This window comes from Mobula hypostoma, chromosome 3 (assembly GCF_963921235.1).
Source record: "Mobula hypostoma chromosome 3, sMobHyp1.1, whole genome shotgun sequence".
Taxonomy (NCBI): domain Eukaryota; kingdom Metazoa; phylum Chordata; class Chondrichthyes; order Myliobatiformes; family Myliobatidae; genus Mobula; species Mobula hypostoma.
The window spans coordinates 220791165-220813089 of NC_086099.1; the positions used below are offsets into that span (position 1 = coordinate 220791165).

Sequence of the window (21925 nt, forward strand, 5' to 3'; positions counted from 1 at the left end):
CTCAGGAAAATCCACCAGCACAATCTGCCAACAAAGAGGTGAAAGCACAGGACTGAAATACACTGAGCAATAAACAGAGAGGCAGATGATAGGTGGATCACAGTGAGACACAGGTGGCAGCAATACAGGTAATAATGAGAAACAGATGAGAGACGGAGTATTCAGTAATACAGGGGCCGGAGTAGAGCAGGAGTGAGGACAGGAGCACGTGGCAATACAAAACCACAGACTGACAGCTGGGGGGAAACACACAAAACAACAGAGTTCAGCTGGAGGTACTGACACTCACCACCATCTCATCTCTGTTCTAATGGAACACCCCTTCATTCAGAGGCCGTGCCCTCAGATCCTCGACTCTCCCGCTCATGGAAACACCCTCTCCATGTTCAGTCTGTCCGGGCATTTCTGCACAGTGCAGTTTTCAATGAGATTCCACCCCCCACACCATCCTTTTGAACTCCATTGAGTACCGACCCAGATACATCAAGCACTTCAGATGTTAATTGTTTTATTTATTTATCTGTTTATCTATCTATCTATCTATTTATTTATTTAGAGATACAGGGCAGAGCAGGCCCTTTTGGCCCAACGAACCACACCACCCAGGAACTTACCTACCTAACCTTGGCTAATCACAGAACAATTTACAATGACACATTAACCTACGAACCGGTTTGTCTTTGGACTGTGGGAGGAAGCTGGAGCACCCAGAGACTCACATGCTCACAGGGAGAAGGTACAAACTTTCTAACAGAAGACGCTGGGACTGAACTCTGAAACCTGATGCCCTGAGCTGTAATAACACCGTACTCATCGCTACGCTACAGTGATGCCTGTGATCACTCTTGTGAACCTCCTCTGGATCCTCTCCATGGCCAATACATCCTATGGTGCATTTAATATTTCAGAAATATTTGAGAAATCTTGTTTCAGTAAACTTCCTTGTTCATTTACATAATTCATTACGGGTTACATATATAGATATGTGAATGGCATACGTCATCACACCACCGCGTGATACATGCGCACCTCGCTTAAAGTAAAGAACAAACTTGAGACTTGCATCTCTCAGCTCTCCTGTTTTCCTTTGAATTAGTTTAATGTTTTGAAGTTACAACACATAACAGATCCTCCCTTAGATTGGTCTGACAAGAAACCCTTTCTCAAAACTCTCTGACCTGCTGACTGCTCCCAGCATTCTCTGGTTTCCTGTTTTAAGTCTCAGACACAAGTTATGATGGAAGCAGATGTAAAAATCAATAAACAGGGAGCCAATAACCTTAGCCAAGGGCAGTACGGTAGTGTAGTGGTTAGCATAATGCTGTGCAGTGAGAGCGTTTGTCGATCAGGGTTCAATTCCCGCCCCTGTCTATGAAGGGTTTATACATTCTTCCTATGAATGTGTGGGTTTCCTCTCACATTTCAAAGGAGCACAGTTAGGGTTAGTGAGTTGTGGGTATGCTTTGTTGGCACTGGAAGCATGGTGACTCTTGCTGGCATCCCTGCACGATACTCGGACTGTGTTGGTCCTTGTAGCAAAGGACACATTTTACCAGATGTTTCGATGTTTTTAAGTATATGTGACAAATAAAGCTAATCTTAATATCTTTAGGGTGATGGGGTGGAGATACGTCTCTATCAAAGGATGTGTAAGGTTCTCTTTCCCTCCGCTAGCCTGCAGGTCACCCTGGGGCAAGATATAGCACCTGCTTAGTCCCCTATCAGGGTCATGTGAAGCCACGGGAGCAGGTGGTGGATGGTCGTGTGAGCAGCCGGTGCACATCACAAATTCTGGTTATGCGACACTGACGCCAGGCAGACAATCCCTGAAGAGTATTGATAATGGCTTTGGTCACCCGTCTTGTAAAGTCACTGCCCAGAAGAAGGCAATGGCAAACCACTTCTGCAGAAAAATTTGCCAAGAACAATCACGGTCATGGAAAGACCACAATCACCCACATCATGAACAAACGAGTATCTTTATCTTTTTGCTCAGGGTGGCACTGAGTTGGTTGAGAGCTGAAAGTGGAGAGGGTTCTATCACTCTCCTGGTGTGTGGTGTGCAGATGACAGCAAAGCTTTGGGGTGTCACCTGCCACAGGACCCCCGGACCCTCAAGTACTCTCACAGGCTGAGCGACTACTGTGAGCAGGATGTGCTACCATTGGAGAGGGTGCAATGAAGTCTACAAAGAGCAATTCCAGGAAAGAGAGGTTTAACATATGAGGAGTGTTTGGTGGCTCTGGGCCTGTACTCCCTGAGTTTAGAAGAATGAAGGATTTCATTGAAACCTATCGAATATTGAAAAACCTAGATGGAGAAGACGTGAAGAGGATATTCCCAATAGGAGGAGAGTCTAGGACCACAGGTGCAGCTTCAGAATAGAAGGACATTTCTTTCGAACGGAAATGAGGATAAATTTAATTAGCCAGAGGGTTTTGAATCGGTGGAATTCATTGCCACAGACAGCTGTGGAGACCAAGTCATCGGGTGCATTTAAAGTGAAGATTGATAGGTTCTTGTTTAGTATGGGAGTCATAGCTTATGGAAAGAAGGCAGGAGAATGGGGTTGACAGGGAAAATAAATCAGCCATGGTGGAATGGCAGGGCTGACTTGATGTGACAAATTACTATCATCTTGCTAACAGAAGAAGCCTGTTGGGTGAGGTACGGACAGTGTGGCCATGAGGTATGAGGTATGTGTGTCCCTGCCTGGGAAAATAACATCCATCCTTGGTTCACCTACAAACCTCTTTCTCCTGCCTGACATTAAGCAGCCATGCAGTGCCTGAGAAAATTGAATTCGCCCTGTTCTCTGCCGATGGCTCTCCCTGAATGGAAACAGAATTTAATTCCCAATTACCTGACCATTTCAATTGTCTCGTAGAGGGTCCCCATTTTGAAAATTAATGGGAATTCTGCTCAAAGTGATTCAGAAAAGATTTCTGGGTTCTGTTTCATTAAAAAATCAAATCTGACGTTGCTGTTAAGACCTGCAAACCTTCAGCAAGGTTTGTTTCTGGTTTTGTTTTATTTTTGACTTTAAATGAATTAGACCCTTTAGTTCAAATGATCCCATATATAAATTATGTACAGCACAGCAGAAAGGAATTTTTTGATATGTTTTATTTACTTAGGTATACAATGCAGAACAGGCCACTTATGTTTGTAACTCCTAAACATTAAATTAATTCAAAGGAAAACAAGGGAGCTGGGAGAATCAGCTTGTTCTTTAAACACACGTATCACATGATGACGTACGCAATTCACCTAATTATACATATAACCTGTAATTAATTATTTAAATGAGAAAGAATGCTTAATCAAACAATATATGAACAAGATTACTCAAATATTACAGGCTCTCTGTTTTTTCTTCCAAACAGCTTAATGATTTGGAGTTACAAAGCACAACAGAAGAGTCCTTCAAAGTGAGCTCATGGGCTATGGGAACTGTTCGGTGATGGAGTGAGCGAGGTTGAGTGAAGTTATCCCCTCTGGTTCAAGAGCCTGGTGGCTGAGGGGTCATAGCTGTGTGGAACTTGCATGGTCTACCCCATCACCCAGTGTGTGTTCCCCCCCACCCCCGGGTGCGCTGGTTTCCTCCTACAGCCCGAAGAGGTGCTGGTCAGTGGGATAGTTGGCTGTCGGATGAATAGTAGACTCCTGGGGCTGCTGATAGTCATGTGGGGAGAGGAGGATGCAGGGAAACCCAGTGGGGAAGAGGATAGAACTGTTATCTGGCACAGACTTGATGGGCCAAATGGCCTCCTTTATGTCATAAAGAAATAGGAATCATGGAAGAACAATCCCTGCTCTTATCCTGTCACCCTCAAATTATCTTCCCTCAATGCCCATCCAGTTCCCTCCTAAAGTAGCTCACTGTCTGGTTCCAGTGTTCTTAGAGACAGCAAGTTCCAAAATATGTCGACTCTCTACAAAATAAAAGCAAAAGATGCCCTTCAAATCCCCCTTACATCTTCTGCTCTTTGAAAGTGCTCACTCTGCTCCTAGACCTCTGCCCCCACCCCAGGAGGAAACACACAAATTCCTAACAGATGGCAGAAAAACTGAACCCTGATCTTTCGATTGTCGGTGTGGTAAAGTGTTACACTGCGGTAGCTTGCCGTTCCAACTCAGCAACTCTGCAACAGTGCGGTATAGTCGCTGAGGTGAGGAACCTGAAAACGTCCACTGCTCCACCGTGAATCCAGTGTCCATCAGAGTCCTGAGCCAACTTCATACCGACTGTTTAACAAATGTTTTTGTCTGACCGAGGCAGTGAGAAGTAGAGACAGAGTCCGTGAGGGCGAGGCTGGTTTCCAAGAGTTGTACTGAGCTGTGTCCACATCACGCAAGGCAGCCACCCCTCTCTGGAGCCAGCATAATCAAAGATCCCACCTGCCCCGGGCAATCCCATTGGGCTGGAGATACAAAAGCACAAACCACCAAGCTCCAGGATGGCTTCGACCTCACTGTTATCCGACTCCTGAATGATCCCCGGTACGATTAGATGGACTCGTGGCCTCACAATCCACCTCTTTATAATCCTGCACCTTACTGTCTACCCGCACTGCACTTTCTCTGTAAACCTATCTGAATTGAAGGGAATAACTTCACTCAACCTCACTTCAAATGTTCCTGCAACTAGGGACTCACTTTCACAGACTCTTCATCTCATGTTCTCTATATTTATTGTTTATTTATTTATGATTATTATTTCTTTCTTTTTGTATTTGCAGTTTGTTGCCTTTTGCATACTGTTGAAAGCAAAACATAGTCACAGTCTTTCATTGATCCTATTATGGATTTACTGAGTATGCCTGCAAGAGTATGAATCTCAGGCTTGTATACAGTGACATATGTGTACTTGGACAATAAATTTATCTTCAACTTTGAACTTTATTCTGCATTCTGTTATTGTTTTCCCTTGTGCTACCTCAATGCTCTCTGAATTGATTTGGTCTGTCTGAACAGTATGCAGGACAAGCTTTTCACTGTACCTTGGAACATCTGACAACGGAAAACCAATTCCAATTCCAATTTGTTCTAGATTCACCATTCTCTCACTTTATCCGTCAAGGGTTCAAGTCCATAGATCTCTCAGCTTGTAGGGCAAGTTGATGAGGTGGTTAAGAAGGTGTATGAGGTGTTGGCTCATTAGTCGGGGGATTGATTTCAAGAGCCACAAGGCAATGTTGCAGCTCTATAAAACTCCAGTGGCATCACACTTGAAATACTGTGATTAGTCCTGGTCGCCTCACTATAGGAGGGTGTAGAGGGTGAAGAGGATATACCCACTCATGGGGAAGGCATCGGGACTAAACCCCGAGGGAAAAGTCCAGAGCTGGAGTCCCTAAGGCATTGAGTTCAACACTGACTGGCAACTCCTGTGACACCGCTGGTTCCAAATGTATCGGTCTCTGTCGTTCCTTTGGGTTCATCAGATGTGTGGAGAGGGGGAGCTTGCTACATGGACAACAGCTCGCTGTACTGCCCTGGCTTGCATATCTAGATAGGTAGAACGCAATATCCATGGTTAATTCTGACTGACAGAGGTCCTCACCTCACCAGAGATCTGTCAAGATGCTGCCTGGATTGGAGAGCACGTCTCGTGAGGGAAGGCTAAGTGAGCGAGGGAATTTCTCTTTGCTGCATAGCAGTATGCTGATAATGAAACAAGCAAAGGTCCATCACGACAAATTGAAATTGAAAGTAATGGTGAACACTCCTCAGGCTGGTCACAGAAATTTAAGTAAAGACACAACATTAAATTTTTAAAGATTGTGGTGATAAAGCATCTGCTGATCACGAGGCAGCAGAGACATTCATTGATGAGATTGCCAAGATCTTCGCTGGTGAAAATGTAAAACACTGAATGGCTGCATCAGTACCTATGTGTAATGAACAAGTGTGAGACAAAGACTGCTTACCAGGAGAACATAAATTCAGAGTCGGGATGACGCTGATCCCAAGCTATCTCATTATATATTCCAAAAATACGAAATCCAAAACACTTCCGGCCCCAAGGATTTTGGATAAGGGGGTACTCAACCTGATTCTGATTCAGATCCTGAAACCTTCCAAGTCCCCATTTATCAGGAATAGTGTAGAGGCTAGCGCATCACTTTACAGCGCCAGCTGTTGCGACCGTGGTTCAATTCCCAACGTTGTCCGTGAGGAGTTTGTACGTTCACCCCGAGACTGTGTGGGTTTCCTCTGAGTGCTCTAGTTTCCTCCCACATTCTAAAGACGCACCGATTAGGGTCAGTAAGCTGTGGGCATGTGATGTTGGAACCGGAAGCCTGGCAACACTTGACGCAAACGACTCATGTTCCGACGTGCAGTGTCAGGGCCTTCCTGCCGTGGATTCGCCCGTTGCAGCCGCCCGGGGAGGAGACTGCGGAGGCAGTGTGGCGCGGTGAGCATCCATGCTGGGCTTGAGACTGTCCCCTCCCATCAGTGCTGCCCTCCAGTGTTCGCTCAGTGCAAGACAAGCTGGATTGCGTTCATCTGCTACTACACTAGTGTGTGATGAAGAACTGTTCTTGCCGACACACCCTATACACCATCAACCTACAGGCCATGGCACTCAGGGACTTTGGCTATATTATTAGTTTCTTTTTGTGACTGTATATAAGAACATAAGAAATAGGAGCAGGAGTCGGCCATCTGGCCTGACGAGCCTGCTTCGCCATACAATAAGATCATGGCTAATCTGGCCATGGACTCATCTCCACCTACCTGCCTTTTCCCCACAACCCTTAATTCCCCTACTATGCAAAAATATGTCCAACCTTGTCTTAAATATATTTACTGAGGTAGCCTCCGCTGCTTCATTGGACAGAGAATTCCATAGATTCGTTACCATCTGGGAAAAGCAGTTCTTCCTCCTCACTACTACTACGTTGACTCAGGCCTAGGGGGCCGGCGTCGGGCATGATGACGGACTCTCCACTTCTCCCTCTCCCTCATCAGTGTGTTCAGTTCATCTACATTAGCCACGCCGCTGTCTTCTAGGAGCGTGTTGACCATAGTCTTGGGAGGGTGCCCAGGGTTCATCCTCCCGTGCTTGGGCTCCCATATGATGACTAGGCTGGCAGGTAGCTCGGGATGACATAGACAGTGCCCCGCTAGTTGCAGTCTTCTCGCCTCGATTTTAGTGGTGAGCATCGGTAGGTCATCATAGAGCTCGATGTTCATCATGTGCTGTTGCCAGCTCACGTCAAGAGCCTTCCGGAGCATTCGTGTATAGCAACCATCTAGAGGCTTTCGCATCGTCTTGGTGAGTGTCCATGTCTCACATCCATACGTGAGAATGGACTCTATGACTGCTATGAAGATCCTCTTTTTAAGCCCTCTGGTCAGGTTCGACTTCCAGATTTCCTTCATGTCGTTCATAGCCCTCCACGCCAGTGCCTTCCGTATCTTTATGTCCTTCTCCGAACTCATCATTCTTGACCCGAGGTACTTGGAGTCAAAGACTTTCTTAATGGTATCATTCTTTATGGTCTTGAGAGCATCTTCATCGCAGTTAAACGCCATGTACTCTGTCTTTTTAGCGTTTAGGTGAAGTCCAACTTTATTGCACTCAATTGCCACTTTTGTCAGCAGCTGCTCAGTAGTTCCTACTCATGTCCGTCCTAAATCTACTCCCCCAAATTTGGAGGCTATGTCCACTAGTTCTAGTGTCACCTACCAGTGGAAACAACTTCCCTGCCTCTATCTTATCTATCCCTTTTGTAATTTTATATTTTTCTATAAGATCTCTTCTCATTCTTCTGAATTTCAGCAAGCACAGTCCCAGGCGACTCGATCTCTCCTCAGAGTCTAACCCCCTCATCTCTGGAACCAACCTGGTAAACCTCCTCTGCACCACCTCCAAAGCCAGTATATCCTGCTATTGTAATTATAGCTGCTATATTTGTCTTGTAGAGTGTTGGACTGTTGGTACTGTGCTTTACACTTGGCCCCGTAAGAATGCTGTTTTGTTTGGCTGTATTTATTATTGGTTTATAAAGCACTGAACAGCCTAGGGCCAAGGTGCATCTCCGATCTCTTGCTGAACTATGAACCTTCCCCAGCTCTCAGGTTGTCCAGGACGCATCTGTGTACGGTTCCCAGGGTCGAAACTAAACATGGTGAAGCAGCTTTTAGTTACTATGCTCCACATCTGTGGAGTAACTTTCCAGAGGATCTGAAGTTTGCCCCAACTTTAAGCTCTTTTAAATCAAAGCTTAAAACTTCTCTTTTTGCTGTAGCTTTTAATTAAAATCTCCTGCACTGTAACTTCTATTTGTCATATCTATTTTGTGTGATATTATTCTCTTATATATTGTCTGAAGTTTGATATTTGATTTTATATCTTGTTCTTATGTAAAGCATTTTGAATTGCCTTGTGTTTGAAAACTGCTAAACAAGTAAACTTGCTTGCTTGTATTTATGGGTATTCATGTATAGTCGGAATAACATGAATTTAAACTTCTACCTATCACTATCTACCATGTATATTGTCCACTCTGTGAGCTTCATGCACACTTGAAATCAGGTTTAATACCACTGGTATATGTCGTGAAATTTGTTGTTTTGTGGCAGCAGCACATTGTAGTACATAATAATAAAAAACTACAAATTACAATAAGAATCTATGTACAGTACAGTAGATTCCAGTTAATTGGGACACATCGGGACCAGTACATTTTGGCCCAATTAAACGGCTGCCCCGCTTAGCTGAAGTTTCATGGAAATAGTTAAGTAGGTTTAAAAAGACAAACTGAGTAACAAATTATGTATTTAAGTGAAATACAGAACAAATTAGAACAACACTAATACCATAGCAGTACTATAAAGCTGTATTAGTTTCTAATACTTATCAACGGAGGAATTCATCCGCGTCCTCTCAATGAAGAAAATCAGCATAGACCTAGTGCAGATAATGGACTGTCATCATTTAATTCTGTTGACAATTGCATCCTCCAAATCTTCGTTTTCATTGTAACATTCAAGATGATTGCTGATACCTTCAAATTCTTTGTGACGCCTAACTTGTTGAAGTAGGGAAATAGTTTCATTTCCACTCCAGGCTGTTTCTGTCATCCATGGGCCGGAATGCTGGAAACCGCAGCAAGCAGAACAGTTCTGAACTGTCTAGCTGCTCATTTCTCAACAACTGTCAGTGACAAAATTCGCTGCTTTTTGGACGCAAACACACGCAACTGTCGCTGTATAAAAATTGTTCGTCTGAAATGCGGTGTTGTGTCCAACAGCCACACGAGTGAACACAACCAGTGCTAGTTAGAACCTGCTCAGCAAGTCTCCTGCCCCAATTAAACAAAGTGTCCCAAACAAATAAAGGGAATCCAAGCTATTTTTGTTATTAGTTTTTGTTCTATTGTTCTGATATATAAATTAAATAGTGCAAAGAGAGGAAAGAGAAGGAACCTATTAATGAGCTCGTGTTCATGGATTGACTGTCCATTCAGAAATCTGATGGTTGAGAGGGAAGAAGCTGTTCCTGGAATGTTGAGTGTGTGTCTTCAGGCTCCTGTACCTTCTCTGAGATGGTAGCAATGAGAAGAGGACAGGTCCTGGGTGAAGGGGGTCCTTAATGATGGATGCAGCCTTTTTGAGGCACCACCTTTTGAAGATGCCCTCGATGCTGGGGAGGCTGGTGCCCATGATGGAGCTGGTAACCACCCCACTATAGAACGACCCAGTCCCACCCCCCCTTCAGCTCTCCCCCCTCACAGTGAAGGTGCAGATCACAGCTATCCCACTCACGAGGATTAAATCATTCTCCTGCAAGTAGGCTGATTAGTTTTGCTGAACATTGCCAAATCATTGTGACTCAGAGACTGCTCTGCACAACAAAACATAATAATTGCTTGCAGTTCCCTTAGACAGCAGCTGGAGAGAGCAGTGCAGCTGTGAGCCCAGCACCACCACCGTTCACAGCACGAGCAACAGCAGTCCCCACCAGACACCCCTCACGCTGTGCTCAGTAATGGCACACTCAGAAATTTCCAGTCCGTGCCGTTGGCAGGGAGGCAGACATAGGCAGGGATAGTGGTGGCACGGTCTTGCTGTGGGCAAGGCCACAGCCTCCCGGCGCCAAAGACCCGGGCTCAATCCCGTCCTGCGCTGCTCCCTGTGAGGGGTTTGCATGCTGTCCCTATGGATTCCCAGTGCATAGGTGAGTGGGTTCTATGTTCAGAAATACAGGCCCTTCAGCCCACTGAATCCATGCCCGCCAATCGCATACGGCAGAGTATAGGCCCCTCAGCCCATCATATTGCTAACTGCCCCTCGTTTGTAGGTGGCTGGCGGAATCTTGGGGGAGAGGGGAGTTGATGGGGGAGAGGAGAGTGGGGGAAATGTCAAGTAGATTTGAAGCGAGGGGAGTGAGAGTTTAAAGAGGTGGTGGATGTCTGGAACAGGCTGACGGATGATGGTGGATGCTAGTGCGAAAGGGATGCTCATGACAGACAGGTGAACGTGCAGGGAATGGAGGGATCTAGATCCTGTACAGGCAGAAGGGACTCAGTGTTTGGCGCAGGCACTGCAGGTCGAAGGGGCTGTTCCTGTGCCAGTCTATATTCCTTTATATCAGAGAATGAGGGTTGCATTACTGTAAACAGGTGCTTGATGGCTGGCATGGATTCAGTGGGCCGAAAGGCCTGTTCCTGTGTAATGTGGCCCTCAAAACATAGAACATACATTAGAATAGTACATCGCAGTACAGGCCCTTCAGCCCACAATGTTGTGCTGACCCTTTAACCTACTCCAAGATCAATCTAACCCTTCCCTCCTACATAGCTCTCCATTTTGCTACCATCCACGTGCCAACCTAAGAGTCACTTAAATGTACCTAATATTTCTGCCTCTACACCACCTTGGCAGTGCGTTCCACACACTCACAACTCTCTGTGTAGAAACCTATCTCTGATACCCCCGTACTTTCCTCCAAACACCTTAAAGTTATGCCCCCTAGTATTAGCCAATGTCTGCACTGGGATAAAGGTGCCTGCTGTCCACTCTTGCCTCTTGTCATCTTGTATAAAATGTATATATGACGTAAACCTGGGTGAAACTAGAACTAGAGTTCATGGGTCAAGGGTGAAAGGTGAAATGTTTAAGGAGACCCTGAGGGGGAGCTTCACAGGTGGAGCGTGAAATGGGCAGCCAGTGGAAGTGGTGGATGTGGGTTTGATTTCGCCTTTAAGGATGGGAGGGGTATGAAGGGCTGTGAGCCAGTGAGACAGTCTGGATGGGCTGAAGGGTTCTATCAGTCTATGTGATCTGACGCACTGTGTGAATATCAATCATATCGTAAGCAATGGTACTCCTGATGCATCCTTCCCTTCACTGGTGAAACCCGGTGTGGACTGGGGGACTGCTTTGTCGAGCGCCTCTGCTATATCCACAGAAAGCAGGGTCTCCTGGTGCCCAGCCATTTGAATTCCTGTCCCCGTTCCCAGTTTGGTATGTCAGCCCATGGCTTCCTCCTCTGCCACGATGAGGCCACTCTCAGGATGGAGGAGCAACACCTCCTATTCCATCTGGCTTGTCTCCAACCTGAGTGCATGAACATCAATTTCTCCAACGTCTGGTAATTTCCTCCCTCTACTTTCCCTCCTCTTCAATTCCCCACTCTGGCCTCTCACCTCTTCCCCTCACCTGCCTATCACCTCCCCCTGGTGCCCCTCCTCCTTCCCTTTCTCCCATGGTCCACTCTCCCCTCCTTCTCCAGCCCTTTACCACTTCCACCTATCACCTGCCAACTTGTCCTCCTTCCCCTCCTCCCACCTTCTTGTTCTGGCACCTTCCCCCTTCCTCCCCAGTCCCGATGAAAGGTCTCGGCCCAAAATGTCAACCGTTCATTCACTCCCATAGGCACTGCCTGACCGGCTGAGTTACTCTAGCACTTAGTTTGTGTTGCTCTGAATCCCTAGCATCTGCAGAATCTCTTGTATAGCAAAGAACAGTGTTATATCCCCTGATATAATGGTGTTTACCTTTATATAAAACCATGTATTAAAGTATAACATAGTATAACAAACATAGGAATTGGAAGCATATATTAGCATTCGGCCCCTCAAGTCTGTTATACCAATCAAGAAGATCACAACCGGCCTTTTACCTCAGTGCCAGTTTGAGATCGGATTGCTAAAGTAACCACTCAGGGATCAGCTCTGCATTTGACGTATAGGACATATAGAGTATAGTATAGAGAAAAGTGCTGGAAAAGGGACAGTAACATCGTGAAGGATCCCACCCACCCTCCTCATAGATTGTTGTCCCACTCCCGTCAGGGAGGAGGCTACGTAGCATCCACACCAGGACCACCAGACTCGAAAACAGTTACTTTCCCCAAGCAGTGAGGCTGATCAACACCTCCAGCCACTAACCCACCCCTCCACACCCCCGACCACCACTACTTTATCATTTCCTGTCAGTCACCTTGTGTACAGACACTCCTTATGGACATACAATCAATCTACATATATTTTTATATATATATTCTGTTTTTCATTATTATTGTGATAGAAACATAGAAACATAGAAAATAGGTGCAGGAGTAGGCCATTCGGCCCTTCGAGCCTGCACCGCCATTTATTATGATCATGGCTGATCATCCAACTCAGAACCCCACCCCAGCCTTCCCTCCATACCCCCTGACCCCCGTAGCCACAAGGGCCATATCTAACTCCCTCTTAAATATAGCCAATGAACTGGCCTCAACTGTTTCCTGTGGCAGAGAATTCCACAGATTCACCACTCTCTGTGTGAAGAAGTTTTTCCTAATCTCGGTCCTAAAAGGCTTCCCCTTTATCCTCAAACTGTGACCCCTCGTTCTTTATCTTGTTTTTTTATGCTGTATCAGATCCAGAGTAACAATTATTTCATTCTATTTTACACTTGTGCACTGGAAATGACATTTAACAATCTGGAATCTTGAATGCGTGCGAAGAAATAGTTGTTTTCAAGAAATCGTGAGTAATTATGAAATGACAGCTAATTCATGAAATGCTATTATACAGAGTGGGGAATTGAAGAAGAGGGATGGGGGAGTAAAAATTACCAGATGTTTGGGAAATCAATGTGATTCTGATTTAGATTCATTCAACAGCCTTAACGCTCTGGAGAACCGTCTTATCCTTGCAAGGCAGCAATGACGAGGCCAGTGAAAATGTGCCCATAATTAAACCCTGCTGAGAAAAGTCATGAGAGGCATGGACAGTCTAGTTCCCAGAGTTGGGCTGTTAAGAACACGAGGGCTTGGATTTAAGATGAGTGGGGAACGATTTAATGGAATTTTGTGGGGCAATATTGTTTTTTAACACAGAGAGTGGTGACTATTTGGAACCAGCTGAAAAAGAAGTGGTTGAAGCTGGCACATAACAACTTTTAAAAGACAATTGGATGGCTACGTAGCTTGGGAAGATTTTAAGGGGCATAATTTTAAGTTGATTGGGGGGGAGGTCAGAAGTAGGTTTTTTTACACAGAGTGGTGGTTGTGTAGAGCACCCTGGCAAGGATGGTGGTAGAGGCAGACATATTAAGGGCACTTAATAAACTAGGCACATAGGTAATAGGAAAATGATGGGTTATGTGGGAGGGAAGTATTAGATTGATCTTAGAGTGGGTTAAGGCTTGTGCTGAAAGGCCAGTTCTGTGTTATAATGTTCTGTGTTCTATTTGGAAGGTTATGGGCTAAACGTGGGGAATGGACCTATTTTAGAAGGGCATCTTGGTTGGCATGGACCAGATGGGCTGAAGGGCCTGATTTGTGTTATATAACTCATCCCCAGTCTCCCATGCCTCTCTCAAAACTCAGTCTAAGCCCTGCACAGTTTTCAACTTCTTGTCCGACTTCTAGCTCACTGATATCAGACTCCAGAACGGACCCTTTTTTAAAGATAAATTAGCTTTCTTTGTCACACGTACGTTGAAGCACACAGTGAAATGCGTCGTTTGCGTCAAATCAAATCTGCGAGGATTGTGCTGGGCAGCCTGCGAGTGTTGCCAGGCTTCTGGCGCCAACGGAGGATTCCTGCAACTCACCAACCCTAACCCATACGAATTTGGAACATGGGAGGAAACCCATGCAGTCACGGGTCGAACGTTCCAAATCCCTACGGACGGGGGCAGTAATTGAGCCCCAATCCTGCCACTGGTATTGTGAAGCATTGCTCTAAGCGTGACCATAGAGTGATGGACTATTGTTCTCACAATCCACCTCGTTACCGACTTGCATTTCATTTTTTACCTGTACTGCACTTACTCTGTAACTGTGACTCTTTATTCTGCGCTGTTACTGTTTTATCTTGTTTTAGCTCAACAATCTGACCTGTACGAACAGCATGCAAGAGAAGCTTTTGGTATATACATAATACTCCCACCGCCCACCCACACCAGAAGCAAGTCAGAGTGGCCAGGACCCACCATGAACGGTCCCAAGCCCAGCTGGACACGGGACCAGCAACCTCTTCCTGTAAAAGTCCAGAGCTACAGGAACACCAACAGAAGCTCCTAAGACCTCATTCCTGGGAGACGAAGGATCCTCGATGGGCTAAATCTTGAAAGACTGGCCAGGGCAGAGGACTCTGGCCAACTGCTGTTGGCAGCCTGTGCCCCAGTAGGGGTAATGGGCTTATGAAGATGATGCCTGAGTTGCAGGGAAAGGCTGGGTTGGTTGGGACTTCTTTCGTTGGAGCATAGGAAACTGAGGGGTGACCCCAAAGAGGTGTACAAAGGGCAGAATGCGCACAGGGGATCGAAAACAGGGAGTGGAGAGATTTACAAGGGTCTGGAGGGTGGGGTGGAATTCATCCTCACAAACAGCTGCAGGTGTATGTAAAGCAGAGATTGAAAGGTTGTTGGTTAGCCATGGCATCAAAGGCTACAGCGAGGAGACAGGGCAACGGGGTTGAGAGGGAAAATAAATCAGCCATGATTGAATGGCATAGCAGACTCAATGGGCCAAATGGCCTCATTCTGCTCCTATTACGGTCTTATTATTGTATTTTTCAGAAGGGTGGGGATCTCCTCCCTGTCGGTCTGAGAAATACCTATTCCATATGGGATGGCACGGCAGTGTAGCGGTTAGCTTAACTCTAACTAGTAGTGTAGTCGCTCAATTCAGCTTTGATGTTCTCCTACGGGGTTGTTTCGAGTGGACTCCCTTAATGGAGAATTCTTTTGCATGGCTTTGTTTAGGGTGGGGAGGTTGATGCGCAGACAGTTCTGCTCCTATATCTTATTGCCTTATGGTCTAAGGTTTAATTCTCCCCATGGCCTCATAGGTTTCCTCCAGGTGCTCTGGTTTCCTCCCACGTCCCAAAGACTTATGAGTAAGTAAGTTAGTTGGTCACATGGATGTAGTGGGCAGTTCAGGCTCATTGAGCCAGGGGGCCTGTCTCTGCTCTAAATCGCCAAATAATAATTTTAAAATACATTCAAAATTACTACACCAAGCTAGCTACATCTGGATCTTGTCATGTGACATACAAGCTCGGGAATGTTCTGCTTTTATTTTACATTTCCTGCATCTGGAGTTCCCTTGATCTTTTCACTCAGCTGAACGTTGTTGTTTGTGCGAGCTGTCATAGTCTGCATGGCACCTCGGGACAGTGTGAGTGGGATGTGAACATAGAACATAAGACATGGGAGCAGAATTAGGCCATTCAGCCCCTCCAGTCTTCTCTGCCATTCCATCATGGCTGACTTATTATCCCTCTCAACCCCATTCTCCTATCTTCTCCCTGTAACCTCCCTGACTAATCAAGAACCTATTGACCTCCACTTCACATATACCCAATGACTTGGCCCCTTCAGCCGTCTGTGGCAATGAATTCCACAGATTTACCACCCTCTGGCTGAACAAATTTCTCCTTATCCCTATTCTAACTGGACATCCGTCTATTCTGAGGCCGTGCCCTCTGGTCTTAGACTCCCCCACTGTAGGAACCATCTTCTCCACATCCACTACATCTAGGCCTTTCAATATTTGTTTGGTTTCAATGAGATAGTGGGATTCCTTTAGTCCGACAGATGGTTGGATTAAATCACATATGTAAAACCGTGTCGCTAACAGTATAATACTTTCTCTGTACTGTTTATGAGTGGAAATTGAATCACAATGAACGGAGACAAGAACAACGCCCACAGCCGATGCAGATTTACAATCAGAGATACCTGAATTCCATACGGATTTAAGTCCAGTTTGTATCAAATAAAACCACTGCTCATGCAAATGCTGTCAGTCCCAGCTCACCAAGTAATTTTCCTTTGAGACACCACACACCTTAAGACCATAAGATATATGAGCAGAATTAGGCCCCCTTGCTCCATCATTCCACCATGGCTGATTTATTATTCCTTTCAAGCCCAATCTGCTGACTTCTCCCCAAGGCCTTTGACGCCCTGACTAATCGAGAACCTATCAACCTCTACTTTAAACATCATTATCATTGTTATTATGTGCCTTGTTGGATAACGTGAGCTACCATGGTCTTCACGTTCATAAGTGTTCTTGGCAAATGTTTCTACAGAAGTGGTTTGCCATTGCCTTCTTCTGGGCAGTGTCTTTACAAGACGGGTGACCCCAGCCATTGTCAATACTCTTCAGGGACTGTCTGCCTGGCGTCAGTGGTCACATAACCAGGACTTGTGATCTGCACCAGTTGCTCATACGACCATCCACCACCTGCTCCCATGGCTTCACGTGACCCTGATCGGTGGGGGATGGGGGTGCTAAGCAGGTGCTACACCCAAGGGTGACATGCAGGCTAGTGGAGGGAAGGAGGGCCTTACATCTCCTTTAGTAGAGACGTACTGTGTGTCCACCCCATCACCCGTGCTTTAAATATACCCAATATAAATACGTCATATTATGATCACTGCCTCCTAAGGGTTCCTTTACCTTAGGTAAACGAGGATAAACTGCAACGTTGTCTGATTAATTGAATCGGGGGGGACAGGGTTGGGAGGGTGCGAGTAGAATCGTTCAACATACTTACCAGGGGGAGTAGAAGAGCAGCGATCAGCAGAGAATTCATGGTGACAGTCTGCCAAAGGAGCAGCGCGGATCAACAGGGAGAGAGGCCAGAAGAGAACCAGGACGATTTTGCATTCCTGTCAGGTAGCTGACATTGCTGAAGACTGCTGAGAGAGATGTCGCTGTGTTCCTCACCACTTCACGGACCCCTGTGTCATCTACTGCAGCTCTATAAAATAGAACAACAAAACCTGTTCTGAGTGAAACGCACAGGGAGAAAAACTGAAAAGCAGATAGAAAGGGAAGGAAGCTGGGAGCTGCTGGAGAACAGATCAAAAATAAAACACCAGCGCAGGAAAGAGGAGGAGTTATTTCAAGATGTTACTTGAGATTAGTGAGTGGTTCGCAGTGACTATTGCAAATACTGATGAGCTGTCTCATTAAACACATCTAATAATCATTCCCCTTTCTGTGTGCAGCTGCATTGGAAACAGACAGCCCAGAACTTCATACCAGGCAGGCAGAAATCCAGACAGGAACGCTCGATGGTGGGGCGGAGAAGTGCTGAATGAGATAGAGAGGGGAGGGAGAGAGAGAGATGGAGGGAATGGGGTGGGGAGGAGAAAGAAGAGGGTTGGGAAAGAGAGCAGCGTAAACAGAGAGTGATAAATTGATGGATGATAATGAGGAGTAGAACACATACACTCACCAGGCAGACACACACACAGACACACACACACACACACACACACTCATACACACACATACACACTCACACACTCATACACACACACTCACACACTCACACTCATACACACACACAGACACACAATCAACACTCACACACAACAGAGACACACATACACACACAGAGACACACAATCAACACTCACACACAACACAGAGACACACAATCAACACACACACACAAAATAACACACAGAGACACACAGACACAGACACAACACAGAGAGATACACATGCACACACAGACACAGACACACACAACACACATAGACAAATACACAACAGACACACACACACACACACATAACACAGAGACACATAAATCAACACAAACACACACACAACACAACACAGACACACTCATACACACACAGACACACAGACACACACACAGACAAATACACAACAGACACACACACACAGACACACACACAACACAACACACAGACACACACACAACACAACACACAGAGACACACACAGACAAATACACAACAGACACACACACACACACACACACACACACAGGCAAGTTGCCAGCGAGGGACCCCGGGACAGACAGGGAGAAAGAGGCACCTCTCAGCTTCATTCACAAATCTGATCTTCAGTGCTCGTCATTGCTGCATGTTCTGACAGGCAGGCTCGGGAGCAATGATTCATAAAACCTCCCCTTCATGCTGGCAGCGCAGGGAGGCTGCGAGAACGTCGGCAGGCGTGCCGGGCGGCTCATGCAAACTCCTCCATTCGTATCGGCGGGGCAGCGGCTCGCTGAACTCCACATGGCAGTCGGCGAGGACAGCCTCGGTCGGTTCAGCCGTGCCCTCCCTCCCAGTGCCGACCGCGGCAGCTGCAACAGCCAGGCTGCCAGGTTGGCTTGGCCGGTTATGGAGAACGGCACCAGAGAGAGATCCAGGTAACCTCAAAGGTGGTCACGGTAAGGAGTACGAAGTGAGATGAGTTACGCTCAGCCTTGCTAAGACACTCCAGCCTTGCTAAGACACTCCAGCGACTTCACAGCTCATGTTTCCAAACACAGCCGGCAATCTGCCGCCACAGTTAACACAGCCACTCTGGGGAGCAGCACTCCCTCAGTACTCCACCGGGGAGAGCGGCACTCCCTCACTACTCCACCGGGGAGAGCGGCACTCCCTCAGTACTCCACCGGGGAGAGCGGCACTCCCTCACTACTCCACCGGGGAGAGCGGCACTCCCTCACTACTCCACCGGGGAGAGCGGCACTCCCTCACTACTCCACCGGGGAGAGCGGCACTCCCTCACTACTCCACCGGGGAGAGCGGCACTCCCTCACTACTCCACCGGGGAGAGCGGCACTCCCTCAGTACTCCACCGGGGAGAGCGGCACTCCCTCACTACTCCACCGGGGAGAGTGGCACTCCCTCAGTACTCCACCGGGGAGAGCGGCACTCCCTCACTACTCCACCGGGGAGAGCGGCACTCCCTCACTACTCCACCGGGGAGAGCGGCACTCCCTCAGTACTCCACCGGGGAGAGCGGCACTCCCTCACTACTCCACCGGGGAGAGTGGCACTCCCTCAGTACTCCACCGGGGAGAGCGGCACTCCCTCACTACTCCACCGGGGAGAGCGGCACTCCCTCACTACTCCACCGGGGAGAGCGGCACTCCCTCAGTACTCCACCGGGGAGAGCGGCACTCCCTCACTACTCCACCGGGGAGAGCGGCACTCCCTCACTACTCCACCGGGGAGAGCGGCACTCCCTCAGTACTCCACCGGGGAGAGCGGCACTCCCTCACTACTCCACCGGGGAGAGCGGCACTCCCTCAGTACTCCACCGGGGAGAGCGGCACTCCCTCAGTACTCCACCGGGGAGAGCGGCACTCCCTCAGTACTCCACCGGGGAGAGCGGCACTCCCTCACTACTCCACCGGGGAGAGCGGCACTCCCTCAGTACTCCACCGGGGAGAGCGGCACTCCCTCAGTACTCCACCGGGGAGAGCGGCACTCCCTCAGTACTCCACCGGGGAGAGCGGCACTCCCTCACTACTCCACCGGGGAGAGCGGCACTCCCTCACTACTCCACCGGGGAGAGCGGCACTCCCTCAGTACTCCACCGGGGAGAGCGGCACGACCTCACTACTCCACCGGGGAGAGCGGCACTCCCTCACTGCTCCACCGGGGAGACTGGCTCTCCCTCACTACTCCACCGGGGAGAGCGGCACTCCCTCACTACTCCACCGGGGAGAGCGGCACTCCCTCAGTACTCCACCGGGGAGAGCGGCACTCCCTCACTACTCCACCGGGGAGAGCGGCACTCCCTCACTACTCCACCGGGGAGAGCGGCACTCCCTCAGTACTCCACCGGGGAGAGCGGTACTCCCTCACTACTCCACCGGGGAGAGCAGTACTCCCTCAGTACTCCACCGGGGAGAGAGCGGCACTCCCTCAGTACTCCACCGGGGAGAGTGGCACTCCCTCAGTACTCCACCGGGGAGAGCAGTACTCCCTCAGTACTCCACCGGGGAGAGCGCTCCCTCAGTACTCCACCGGGGAGAGCGGCTCTCCCTCAGTACTCCACCGGGGAGAGCGGCTCTCCCTCAGTACTCCACCGGGGAGAGCGGCACTCCCTCAGTACTCCACCGGGGAGAGCGGCACTCCCTCAGTACTCCACCGGGGAGAGCGGCCTCCCTCAGTACTCCACCGGGGAGAGCGGCACTACCTCAGCACCGGGGAGTACTACCTCAGTACTCCACCGGGGAGAGCGGCTCTCCCTCACTACTCCACCGGGGAGAGCGGCACTCCCTCACTACTCCACCGGGGAGACCGGCACTCCCTCACTACTCCACCGGGGAGACCGGCACTCCCTCAGTACTCCACCGGGGAGAGCGGCACTACCTCAGTACTCCACCGGGGAGAGTGGCACTCCCTCAGTACTCCACCGGGGAGAGTGGCACTCCCTCAGTACTCCACCGGGGAGAGCGGTACTCCCTCAGTACTCCACCGGGGAGAGCAGTACTCCCTCAGTACTCCACCGGGGAGAGCGGCACTCCCTCAGTACTCCACCGGGGAGAGTGGCACTCCCTCAGTACTCCACCGGGGAGAGTGGCACTCCCTCAGTACTCCACCGGGGAGAGTAGCGCTCCCTCAGTACTCCACCGGGGAGAGTAGCGCTCCCTCAGTACTCCACCGGGGAGAGCGGCTCTCCCTCAGTACTCCACCGGGGAGAGCGGCTCTCCCTCAGTACTCCACCGGGGAGAGCGGCACTCCCTCACTACTCCACCGGGGAGAGCGGCACTCCCTCACTACTCCACCGGGGAGAGCGGCACTCCCTCACTACTCCACCGGGGAGAGCGGCACTCCCTCACTACTCCACCGGGGAGAGCGGCACTCCCTCACTACTCCACCGGGGAGAGCGGCACTCCCTCACTACTCCACCGGGGAGAGCGGCACTACCTCACTACTCCACCGGGGAGAGCGGCACTACCTCAGTACTCCACCGGGGAGAGTGGCACTCCCTCACTACTCCACCGGGGAGAGTGGCACTACCTCAGTACTCCACCGGGGAGACTGGCACTCCCTCACTACTCCACCGGGGAGAGTGGCACTACCTCAGTACTCCACCGGGGAGACTGGCTCTCCCTCACTACTCCACCGGGGAGAGCGGCACTCCCTCACTACTCCACCGGGGAGAGCGGCACTCCCTCACTACTCCACCGGGGAGAGCGGCACGACCTCAGTACTCCACCGGGGAGAGTGGCACTCCCTCACTACTCCACCGGGGAGAGCGGCACTCCCTCACTACTCCACCGGGGAGAGCGGCACGACCTCAGTACTCCACCGGGGAGAGTGGCACTCCCTCACTACTCCACCGGGGAGAGTGGCACTACCTCAGCAGTACTACCTCAGTACTCCACCGGGGAGACTGGCTCTCCCTCACTACTCCACCGGGGAGAGCGGCACTCCCTCAGTACTCCACCGGGGAGAGCGGCACTACCTCAGTACTCTACCGGGGAGAGTGGCACTACCTCAGTACTCCACCGGGGAGAGTGGCACTACCTCAGCAGTACTACCTCACTACTCCACCGGGGAGAGCGGCACTCCCTCACTACTCCACCGGGGAGAGCGGCACTCCCTCAGTACTCCACCGGGGAGAGCGGCACTCCCTCAGTACTCCACCGGGGAGAGCGGCACTACCTCAGTA

The 21925-nt window shown here is 49.0% G+C and overlaps 1 protein-coding gene across 4 annotated transcripts in view; it reads right to left on the reverse strand.

Annotated features, from left to right (window-relative positions):
• LOC134344556 (pituitary adenylate cyclase-activating polypeptide type I receptor-like) overlaps positions 1 to 21925 on the reverse strand; it is a 269718-nt gene that overhangs the window by 183781 nt on the left and 64012 nt on the right. For all 4 annotated transcript variants that reach the window (XM_063044563.1, XM_063044562.1, XM_063044561.1 and 1 more), the window contains exon 2: positions 17022 to 17228. In XM_063044563.1, the coding sequence (XP_062900633.1) occupies positions 17022 to 17060 (39 nt within the window). In that variant the 5' untranslated portion in view covers positions 17061 to 17228. The remainder of the gene's footprint in view (positions 1 to 17021; positions 17229 to 21925) is intronic.